The sequence below is a fragment of the Aethalodelphis obliquidens genome, unplaced genomic scaffold (assembly GCF_003676395.1).
Source record: "Aethalodelphis obliquidens isolate GAN/ISIS:26980383/991018 unplaced genomic scaffold, ASM367639v1 scaffold37, whole genome shotgun sequence".
NCBI lineage: Eukaryota > Metazoa > Chordata > Mammalia > Artiodactyla > Delphinidae > Aethalodelphis > Aethalodelphis obliquidens.
In genome coordinates this window covers 16787045-16799683 of record NW_020837981.1, presented here as the reverse complement: position 1 = coordinate 16799683, position 12639 = coordinate 16787045, and the positions used below count along the sequence as shown (strand labels likewise).

Sequence of the window (12639 nt, the reverse complement as noted above, 5' to 3'; positions counted from 1 at the left end):
AGAAGCACTATTGGTGATAGAAACCTAGAGTAAAAAGAAACCTGGAAATGTGTTCTGATAATACACCCACCCCACAGTTTTTCCAGATTGGTTCCTGCTTTTTAATTCCAATATTCATTGGCTTGGTCAGATAGTCACATTAAGCCTAAAATTCTGCACTTTTATATAAAAAGGAACTATTATACTGCTTTTCGAGTGCTTTTCATAATGATATAAATGCATATTTTTGTTTATTAATAGGTTGTACTTATCAATAAAATGTTAATATATAAATGGGTTTCTGATCCTGTGAACCACCGCTATATAACTTAACTCCTGCTCTCATCTCTACACCAACATGAGGGCAGGTCACCAGACATTACCCAGACATTACCCACACACACGGTAAGTCTTTCATTCCCTGAAGAAAAATGCCTTCCTCAACAAGTACTTAACATTATACCCTGGGAAAAAGCAATATATAAATATTTTTAGATCACCCACAGAACAAGTTTTCTCACCTCTGTGCTCGCTCTTTCTTGTATTCCTGTTCTCACTATTAACCCTCCCTACATTTTCTCCACAGTTATCATATAAATAAATAATTACAAATTAATTGCTTCAGGCACATTGCCATTTTAATTTTAAAAACTGAGAAGCAGCAAGTGCTAATTCAATTTACCTGTATCCAAATAGTAATTACTGAGCACCTGCTACCTGAAAGGCTCAGTGGCAGGGCCAGGGACACAGCCCTCGCTCTCCTAGAGCTTCTGACCAGTGGAGAAGGCAACACAGGAATTCCACCAGGAATGAGAGTTATAAAGGGGAAAGGGCCATGAGGGAGAGAGATTTCAGGGGATGTTTGTACTCCTTTGCCGGAAGGAGAGAAGAGGAAACATGGGGTAGAGAGGAAGGAAGAAGAAAGTCTCCATCAGGCATGAAGAGTAGTGCAATCTAATCAATTAAATAAGTGAGAAATATTTGAATTCCTACAATTAAGTCTACCCTTAAAAAATTAAAATTAAAATAATTATCTGGACAAGCTAAATAAAAGCTACTTACCTTTGATCTCAATTATTTGGATATTATAGACGGAAGAGTCTTTCCACTTCACTCTTCTAACACAGAACTTACCTTTTATAAACCAAAATATCTAACAGAAGGATATTAGTAACATAAATAAGTTTTGTATACTTGACAAATGGGCCTTGAAACTGAACATCAGATTAAAACCTCATTAAGAAAAAAAGCAGTAAATGTACAAAAGTGCATACATATTTTCAGTGCCTCACTTAGCATATTTGATACCCAGATACTTTTTAAATACCCCCGTCCTCTATATGACAAAATTACTTTTCAGTGATAATCATTATTTTCCTGATTTGTTCTTTAAAGCAATTGACAATTTTCAGAAGGAAAACAAATTTCAAAGTTACTATTCAAATTGAATGAAATATTTCATGTATGAAATTTATATTTACCTAACAAAAATATTACCCCCTGCAATTCACACTGTTTCACTGTTATAATTTTAAAATTTAAATTAAAAGTCCAAGTGATCACATGAAATAACAGAATTAAAGTAACTCTAGTTCTCTGTCTTTACAATCACTGTCATCATTGTTTATTCTGAATCTGCTGTTTAAATCCATAAAGAATATAATGTTTACCGAAGGATAGTCATAAAAATGTGTTAATTTGAATCATACATACACATATGTTATTAAAACTCAACAATAACTACAGCAATTATTTAGGATTTAGAGAAAAAACGAATTTATGAAAAACATTATCACTGACTTAGAGAATTGCTGGTGCAGACCAACTTTTAGTTGGCTTTATTATTTTTTATAAATTTCTAGAGGCAATGCATCTTCTTAATGATTGCACCCAGGGCAGAATGTGCCCATCACTTCACCCTTTGTATGAACAGTTTTTAACCCAAAGTTGAAGAAAGCCATAAAATCACCATTATTTTTATATGGTATATGTTTACTACGTACAAGAGCAACTTCAGCGTCCTGCCACTGGGCAAAAGGCAGCATGCTCAGAAAGGAGCCCTGTGTTTGGCTTTTAATGCTCTGCTATCACAGTTTTGAAAGTCTTAACAATTTTACCTTTCAATTTGTGTAGATAAGTGAAGTCTGATGGGGCAATAAAGCATACGCCCTAGACTTAACATGCAGTCCTGCCTCCCAGTGCCTTCAAGGGACAGGTCCTCAGCCACCTGCTCCACAACCCAGCAATTGCTGCCACCCTCCATTCCTGGTGGGGCCCTTGGTACAAGGCAGGATGGGTGGGGGTTATGGCGTAAGGCTAAAGAAATCTGTGAGGGTCTATGTGCTCCCAAAAGTCCAAAAGTATCCCTATACCCTAGAGAACCAAACAACCAAACATTAAATAGCAAATAAAAATAACCTTTCTTGGGTCAATAAAGACTGTAAAAAAAAGGAAAAAACTTTCTTTTTTTCCCGGCTTTTAAACAGGCCTTACATTTTCATTTTGCACTGGGCACTGGGCTCCACAATTACGTGGCCATCCCTGCCTATGTATGTGGGTGAGTGTGTGCATGTGCATCTGTTATGTTTGTATTTAAAAGAATAGAATAACTTTCTTTATATTTAATAAAGTAAATTTATCTATAATTTATAGATAAAATAAACTTATGTATAACTTTACCATATTTTATCTATAAAATGAAACTACTAATTTGAATAGTTTACAGATCAGGGGAGAAGGAATTCCAACAGAATATTACCTTCTGAGTTTCTTGTAACTCATGAATTCTCTTTAAAAATCTTTAAAAATATATTATATGCTAAAAATTGTGATATTCCAGCTTCAGAAGCAGGACATGACATTACTAATATGGTCCTCTTATTAACAAAATCTGCTTTACAACTGTGATTTCTTGACAGGCAAGAGATTTTTGGTCAGAAGCCAAAGTCATCAAATATTAAGAGTGTGGAGATACATCAAATGTGTGGAAGAAGCCTAAACTCACTAATTTTAGCACATTTGAATTATTCACATAAATTACTTACACTGAAAAATCCTAACTCTTCAATCTCACACCTAAAAAATCGTATGCTTTGTCACTAATCATTTTCAAAATATACCCTCATAACTCTTGAATTATTCAATTTATAATAAAGCAGATGAACAAAATATTCCCATTATAATTTTTTCTTTTTTTTACCTCTATTATTTAAGGAGTCAATATTCATGATCAATATATAACTGACAATGTCTTCCTTATTTTAAAAATATAACTAAGTTTTGAATGTAAGAGTAGTCATAGATACTCCATAGATGGATGTAGATATATATACAAAAAGAATATATCACAAATATATATATATGAAATTATATCAAAAGGACCTTGAAACAAATACTTTTGCATTTGTCTAAATTTAGACATTGTTTCTAACATTCCTGAGAGATGGCTAAAATTGCAAAAAATCTATGATATTGTCACATTTGAAAAAGGTTAAAAGCGATCCAAATTACACCTTCAAAAATGGCCCCTGATCCCTACAGCATTGACTTTATCCCAAGACCATCTAAATTCTAACTTTGTTATTCACCAACATAATCCGGAGCAACCTGCCCTTTTCTTTGTCTTCTTTTTATCCTTTAAACTGATGCGCAACTCCAGTTTCCTTTCTCCAATCCTGACTGCCTTCTTCAACTAGTATTTAGATACTGCCTCAAGCAAAACAATCATGTATAAATAACCTTCTGGTTGAATTCCATCCCTAGAAACTCCTGTCTCCTTGCTGCACTCTGGGAGCAACTCACGCAGAATGCACCCAAAAGGCCAATCCATGTAAAATCAGGTACTCATTTGTAATTTATCAGATTTTGTACACCGAAAGAACCTCAGCACATACCCAACGGACGGGGTGGGGGAAAACCAGTTACCTACATTGTTCATGTACTCTGAAAGCAGGTCCTGGAGAGCCTGGCGAATGGCATTGCATTCTGCGATAATTCGCTCCCGATGGAAATCCCTCGTGCAGGAAGAGTCAGCCAACAGAGCAGCCCCACTGATAATGGCTTCGAGGCGTTTCTCTAGGGATGGTCTTGTTTCCTCCTCAGTCACTGTGAGTGGATCCAAGACAATTAAATTCTAAAGGAAAAACACATTTAGATGGTTAGAACTCCATGATATTCTATTTTTAGGAAAAAATAATTAGTATTTTGTTTTCACATTTGGAATTCATATGTGATGATAAAGACAACTGTGCTTTTACTGCCTCACCCAGTTCATGTATCATTCTATAAAGCAATTATTATTCAGGGCAGTGACAAAAATTGTGAAATTATGAGCATTGATTCTAGTGTCAGCCAAATCTGTATTCAAATCTTGCCCTTCCCATTCACTAATGGTGTGAGCTCACTCAGGTGTCTTATGTACTGTAAGCCTCACCTTCCTGATGTGTAAAACTGGAATATTAACATTGTTTATCTCATAAAACTGCTGTAAGAATGATATGAATGCTTAATACAGTGTCTGGCACATATTAACAGTTCTTTACAATTGTCATTTTCATTTAGCACTTCATTGTTTACAAAATATTTTCACGTATATTATCTCATCTTGACAACACTATAAAGAGGTGGGCAGTAAAGATATTGTTAACCACTCATTTCAATTGATGGTGAGTGAGGCTGAGACTGTCTTGCCCAAGGTCATTAGGCTATTAAATGGTGAAGCTCAAACAAGTATTAAGGTCTTATAACACCTAATTCAATACTGTTTTCGTTATGCCTCACTGTAAGTCATACAATCTAATTAACCTTAATACTAACGTATCAAAGAGAATTCTAAATTTTAATTATTCATTTTAAAAGTAAAATTCCATCTTCCTGTTGATTATAACTTCCAGCCATTTCCCACCATTGAAATCTGACATGGTATTTTTAAGGTTTCCTTTAGATATGTCTTCAGGCAACAGAAGTCAAGATAATCTACAGACTTTGAAGAAAAGGTGGAGAAGATGAGGCTCTAAGGATCCTTTCTTAAAATACAGAGAGGAAGCCTTTCAAGGTTTGAGCATAATGTCATAATTGGAGAACTAGTTAGTATAAAATGAAAGCTCTCTGTAGAACCTTTAACATAAAATGAAATCATATAGTGAACTTCAGAATGTGTGTGCATGTGTGAGTCTTTACACACAAATATACACACTGAAAATCATTGATCTTCAGAGTGCACAATCATATATATTTACATATATAGAGAGGTATATGTATATTGTGTGTGTCTATCGTGTATAGATATAATCTTACACTGATGGTTGTACTATATCATGTTATGATAAATATTAGGGGATCTAAAGTAGCCAGGATAAAATTTTAAAAGCTACAGCTCTAGGCCAAGTTAGGGAGAGAAAATCATTATGGAAAGAAAAATAATATTAAAACAATTATACAAAAAGAAAAAATAGTACTGTGTAATGTTCACATATTATATGATATAATGTAAAATATAAACTAGAAATAGATCTTATAGAAAATTGTTTAAATATCTTAAAATTATTCAGAAGAATTCTTCCTTTCATGCCTCTATTTCCTTCCTATTTTTCCACTTCTCTACTGAGTATCTCCATTTTTCTCTTTTAGATGGAAACAAATTTTTAAAAAGAAATGAATTTTACAAATGCCAAATTTAACATTTTCTTTATCCAATGCATAATTTTTTTGGTGAGACGACAATCCTAACCATGGGCTTGCCCATCAGACAAGGATTCATTTACATCTAAATATACCTCCTTATTTCATTTGCCATTTTTACCATGTCCTCTTTGGCTCACTAATTTAGTACAAACATTCCACTCCAATTTTCATAACAATAATTGACCAATTAAAACCTTTTTGAAAATGTCCCTCCAATGTGACATCATCATTAAGAAGAGAACTGAGGGCAAGAGAATTTTTCTTTGATTGCTCAAATGCAATTAGTAGATGTGATAGGGACAGTTAACCTGTTTCCAGCATTGTAATGATAGGAAAAGTTGATTAAATTTGAAATCTATACACCTATAAGTATTACAAGAAGAAACTAGTAATTTTAGGTGTTCTGGCTGTGATTTCATGTCAGAAAACATCCTCTATTGTAGGAATAAGTTCATCCCAGTTCCTGCTCTCCACAGCCATTCCCCAAACTATCCTAGCCTCTGGATTTTTACTTGTTTGTTGACTTTTAAGACTCAGATTCTTCAAGCTCATCTAAACTCAAAACATTGCCTGCTCTGATGTCTGATACTCACATGCAGCCTCTTGATTCTACCTAAATCTAATGTCACCCTATTCATATCCTATAGAAGTTTTCACTAACTTTGACACTGAGTCAATTAAAAGGTGAGGTTATTTAAATAACTTTAATGTTCTATGAAATATCACTGGATATTTGAGACCTACTGAAATAAAGAATGATCTCTTCTGGACATCAGTGAGATGATGAAATAGGAAGTTCCATATGTCATACCCCTAAAGAAATACTGATTTTAACAATAACAATAATGAGAATACCTTTACGAAAGCCTGGGAGAACAACTGAGAGGTTCCAGTAACCACGTGGAGCAAAAACATCAAAGAACAGAAGCACTGAAGAGGATAAGAAGAACAGTTTCATTTTACCCATGTCACCTCTCTCCCAAGGCAACACAGCTCAGACCAAGAGAGACTCACCTTGGCCTGCAACTTCTCCCATTGGGAAAAGTGAAAACAAAGTGAACACTTGGCTCCCCAGCCTTGCAGGAAGGTGTCCAAGAGTCCCATTTCCATCTCTCCACACCCAGAACATTGAGAGGATTGAAATAATATAATTGAAAATAATTGAAATAGCTAAATAATCTGGGGACAGCAAAGAGTAGAGAAAAAGGGTAGGAGCTCACAGAAACCAGTATACAGATATCAACCACCAGCAGCAGATCCTACTAACTAGATTACAGACTCTAATAAGAGCCCTGACCATGAACCCAGTAGGACCCCCACCTGCAGACCCCATGATTAGCCACTGTGCACCATGCAGTGCTCCATGCAGTCCCCTCTTGTAGCCAACATGCCATGCTCCCCTGCAGACAATGCATGCGAGCTCCCACAGACAGCACACGGATATTGGCATCCAGCTGAATCTGCTGGATTGGGAAAAGGGGCCCAATGCTGAACAAACACTTCAGGGTACTGCCCTAGAGAAAATAAATAGGAGGCTCTCAACACCTGGCCTGGCTTTGTGGGATCAAAAGAAGGCACAGGGCTTCCCTGGTGGTGCAGTGGTTGAGAGTCTGCCTGCCGATGCAGGGGACACGGGTTCGTGCCCCAGTCCGGGAAGATCCCACATGCCGCGGAGCGGCTGGGCCCGTGAGCCATGGCCGCTGAGCCTGCGCGTCCGCAGCCTGTGCTCCGCAACGGGAGAGGCCACAACAGTGAGAGGCCCGTGTACCACAAAAAAAAAAAAAAGAGAGAGAAGACACAGAGTCTAAGACTTCTTCACAGGGAACAAGAGGAATGGAGCAAGTGCATCCATAGAAAGAATCTAAGAGACCCCCAGTATCTCTGGCAAGGCTGACTCATGAAGACCTTTCTCCCTGAAGCTAGTCAGTAAAACCTGGAGAAAAGTGACTGCTTCTTCAAATGTGAAGACAGGAATACAAGGTTTCAAGGAACATGAAGACTCAAAGAAATATGATATTACCAAAGGAACAAAATAAACTCCAGTAGCTGACCCCAAAGAAATGGAGGTTTATTAATTGCCTGAAAAAGAATTCAAAATAATCATCTTAAAGAAGCTCAGTTAGATTAAAAAGCACACAGATAGACAACTCAACAAAATCAGGAAAATAATACATGAGTAAAATGAGAAGTTTCATAGAAAGATACCATAAAAAAAGAACCAAACAGAAATCCTGGAGCTGAAGAATATAATGAATGAACTACAAATCCATTAGAGAGACTAAACAACAGACTAGAGCATGCAGAAGAAAAGATCAGTGAACTCAAGGACAGATCATTTGAAATTATCTAGTCAGAGTTACAAAAAGAAAAAACAATTAAAAAGAATTAATAAAGCCTACAGCACCACTTATGGTGGACTATAGACATATACAAAGCATGCCGTCTGATAGCATCAGAATATATATTCTCAAGTATACACAGAACATTCTCCAGGATAGATCATATGTTAAGCCATAAAACTGGTCTTAAATTTAAGACTGAAATCATATCGAGTATCTTTTTCACCCACATGATATGTGCAATAATAAAAGGAAGCAATAATAGGAGTAAAATTAGAAAATTCACGTATATATTACAACTAAACAACACATTCCTGAACAACCAATGGATCAAAGAAGAAATCAAAGGAAAATTTTAAAATATCTTGAGACAAATGAAAATAACATACAAAAACTTATGACATGCTGCAAAAGCAGTTTTAAGAGAAAAGTTAATAGCAATAAATGCCTACATTAAGAAAAAAAGAAAGACCTAAAAAAAACAACCAAACTTTACACCTCAAGAAACTAGAACTAGAAGAACAAACTAAGCCCAAAGTTAAAGAAGGAAGGAAATAATGAAGATGAAAACAAATAAATGGAATAGAAACTAGAAAAACAACAGAAAAGAACAACAAAAAATTAGTTGGTTTCATGAAAAAGTAAACAAAATTGCCAGACCTTTAGCTAGACTAACTAAAAAAAAACAGAGAGAGAGAAGACTCAAATAAATACAATTGTAAATGAAACAGGAGACACTACAATTGATTCCACAGAAATACAAAGAATTGTAAGAGATTATGATAAACAATTATGTAGCAACAAATTGGATAACCTAGAAGAAATGTGTAAACTCCTAGAAATACAAAGCCTACCAAGACTGAATCATGAAGTAATAGAAAATCTGGACAGATCAAGATTGAATCAATAATTTAAAATTTCCCAACAAAGAAAAAAACCAAGATCAGATGTTTCACTAGTGAATTCTATCAAACATATAAGAACTAATATCAATGCTGCTCACACTTTTCCAAAAAATTAAAGAGAAGGGAACATTTCCAGACTCATTTGGAGGCCAGCATTACCCTAATACTAAAGCTGCCTGATTTGGATACTTCAAGAAAAGAAAAGTACAGGCCAACATCCCTGACAAATATAGATGCAAAAATCCTCAACAAAATGCTAGCAAATTGAATCAACAGTATATTAAAATGTTCATACAGCATATCCAAGTGGATTTATCCCTGGGATGCAAGAATGGTACTACCTATGCAAATCAATAAATGTGATATACCACATTAACAGAATGAAGGATAAACATCATATTTTCTCAGTAGGTGCTGCAAAAGCATTTAACACAATTCAACATCCTTCATGATAAAAACTCTCAACAAATTAGGTATACAAGGAATGTATATCATCACCATAAAGGCCATATATGACAAGCCCACCATTAACATCATAGTCAACAGTAAAAAGCTAAAAGCCTTTCCTCTAAGACCAAAACAAGACAAAGATGTCCGTTCTTGCCATTTTTATTTAACATAGTACTGGAAGTACTAGCCAGAGCAATTGGACAAGAAACAGAAATAAAAGGCATCCAAATTGGAGAGGAAGAAGTAAAATTGTCTCTTTCGGCAGATGACATGATCCTATATATAGAAAACTCTAAAGATACCACCAAAAAACTGTTAGAACTAATAATAAATTCAGTAAAATTGCATGATAAAAATCAACAATATAAAATCAGTTACATTTCTATATACTAATAATGATTATTCAGTAAATACTTTGGAATAATTTAACCAAGGAGGTCATAGATCTGTATACTGACAACTGTAAAGCATTGATTAAAGAAACTAAAGAATAAACTAAAATAATAAACAAATAAATAAATAGAAGGATATCCCATGTTCATGGATTGGAAGAATTAATATTGTTAAAATGTCGATAAAACCCAAAGCAATCTACCAATTCAATACAATTCCTACCAAAATTCCAAAGGCATTATTCACAGAAGTAGAAAAAACAATGCTACAATTCATACGGAATTACAAAAGACCCCCCAATAGTCAAAACAGTCTTGAGGAAGGAAGACAAAGCTGGAGGCATCACACTTCCTGATTTCAAACTATATTACAAAGCTGTGGTAATAAAAACAGTATGATACTGGCATAAAAGCTGCCACATAGACCAACATAACAGGAGAGAGAGCCCAAAAATAAACCCATGCTTACCACAGTCAATGATCTTCAACAATGGTTCCAACAGCACAAAATGGGGAAAGTATAATCTCTTTAATAAATGGTGCCGGTAAAACTGGATAATTGCACGCAAATTTACTAAGACCTTATGTTAAGTGTTCTTACCATAAACTATTAATAATAATAATAAAAACAATAATAATAAAGGGAGTCAGAGGAACCTTTGGGTGGTGAAGGCCTTGATAGTGGTGGTGGTTTCACAAGTGTATACTTATGCCCCAAATCATCTAGTTGTATACATTAAACATGACCAGCTTTTTACATATCAATCATACTGCAATAAAGTAGTTTATAAAAAGGAAACAAAGCTCATCCTAATAAAATAAAAATCTCTTCTGAACTAGTATAGCAGTGTGTTGAAACACTCTTTCAGTATGTTTTCATGGCATTAACTTCATGAAAGACAAACAACTGGATGCTTTATTTTCAGGATCCCACTCTAATGAATGTAGAACATATTTTCTCTTTTTTCTAGGTTCTGCCCAATATAAACTTACCTCCCTAACACTTTGAATGCTGACAAGAAAATATTTTTTCAAAAAAGTAAGAGTCCTAACTTCATTATCTTCTGTTGGATTGCTGCATTTTAGGAGGCAGTATAGTTAAAGGATTACAAGATCTAGGAGCAGTTAGCATGGGTTTGAATCCTGGCTCATTAGCTATGAGAAAATTTATCTATGTTGTTATCATCCTCCATATTCTCAATTTTATATAAACTCCAATCCACCCACTTTCTACTACTCTGGGGAAACTGAGATGAGACCATCTGGGAAACCTCTCCATTTACTTCTATCTCAATATGCTTTTCCGTCCATTTTTTCTTCTCATCTGTCTTCAAGGAAGTTCTCTCCTTCTCCCTCTCCCTTTCCCTCTCTCTCTTTTCCCCCCCAACCACCACTTTCTTTTCAAGGCTAACTTCTCTTTCTGTGCTCTTATCTCAAGCCTTCTTCAGTTATTCCTTTCTTATATTTTGAGTCAATCTTCAGAGCCTACTACATACCAGACAGTAGGAATGGGTAATAAAATTGAGAGCATCCCTGCTCACCTCACAGGGCTCACAGCCTAGAGGTACTGACAAATATTAACCAAATAATCACATAAATATCACTATTTAACTATAATGTAGATGTGTGATATAAATAAAAAGAATATGAAAGTTTATAAATTAACCAGGCATACCTCTGGGCAATTTGGTGCATAATCAAGATGACTAAAGGCAAAGCAGATGTAAGTTCCAGAGAACTCACAGGATTCTCAGGGAGGGCTTTGGATTTCGACAGAACATGGAATTGAAATTTTGGAGTTAATCTTATCCAGATCTTATTTTATCAGGTCAACTTGAACAGGCATCTAGGTTATAATTATGTGAAACTTAAACCAAGAGGCAGAATACTCTGAAGCCTGAAAACAAACAAAAGGGAAGAGACGGATTCTACCCCTAAAATAATATAGTTAAAGCATCCAATTTGGACATAAAAAGACACCGAAAACTGTCTAAAAGGCAAGGAAAAGGGCTGTTCAATCAGAAAGAGAATATATGTTACATTTATCTATAGAACAGGACTATAGGAAAATCAGATCCTGTGAAAGAATGATAAAGTTGTAAAATCATATGCATACTCATAGGTATTTTAAAATATAAAAGATGTATATGACCCAGGACTGAGAGTGTGATAACCAACCCAAATAATGATACAGGGAATAACTTAATATGTACTAAATCTTTTACTGGAGTAGTTGTAGTTTAAATCATCATTGCTGATCATTTTTTCTCTTTGCCCACTAAAGCCTATCTATCAGGAAAGAACTACAATGTAAGGGTTATTTTATTCAATATGAGTTACCATGAAAGAAAATCCGGTGGCCTTGAGAAACACAGAAATGTTAACTTTTGAGAAGACTGAGATCCTGGCTCTCATGTATTTGGAAGTGAACAATGTAAGGTGAATCTATACAAAATAAGTTGGAAAGATTGCCAGAATACATTGTAGAATAAAAAAAAAGTTGCAGAATGATATGTGCAGTGGCATCATATATATTAAAAAAACAAGCATACTATAATACTTGAGATTTTCTCTGAGTACATATAAGTATTTTGGAGCCTAGGAAAAAGTTTAAGAAAACATACCAGTGCCATGATAATTGCTATCTCTGAAAAGAACCGGATTGGAGTGGTGGTCAAATTTTTAATTTTATGATTATAGCCTTATTGTGTATTACTTCCAAAACTTAAAACTAATTTAAAAAAATTAAAATTCTTAAAATTTTAAAAAGAAAATGGCAATTATGAATCAAACACATTATTATTTTGGATTCTAGATATTAATCAACTATTTTGGAATCATAATAGAAAAATATGTTTCCATTAATTACCAGAATGAAATATGATATTAAGT

At 34.7% G+C, this 12639-nt stretch overlaps 1 protein-coding gene across 2 annotated transcripts in view; it reads right to left on the bottom strand.

The window, feature by feature from the left end:
- The window catches only part of CTNNA3 (catenin alpha 3), a 1595169-nt gene that overhangs the window by 1154623 nt on the left and 427907 nt on the right, over positions 1–12639 (bottom strand). For both annotated transcript variants that reach the window (XM_027130128.1, XM_027130127.1), the window contains exon 7: positions 3908–4111. In XM_027130128.1, coding sequence (XP_026985929.1) covers positions 3908–4111 — 204 coding nt within the window. The remainder of the gene's footprint in view (positions 1–3907; positions 4112–12639) is intronic.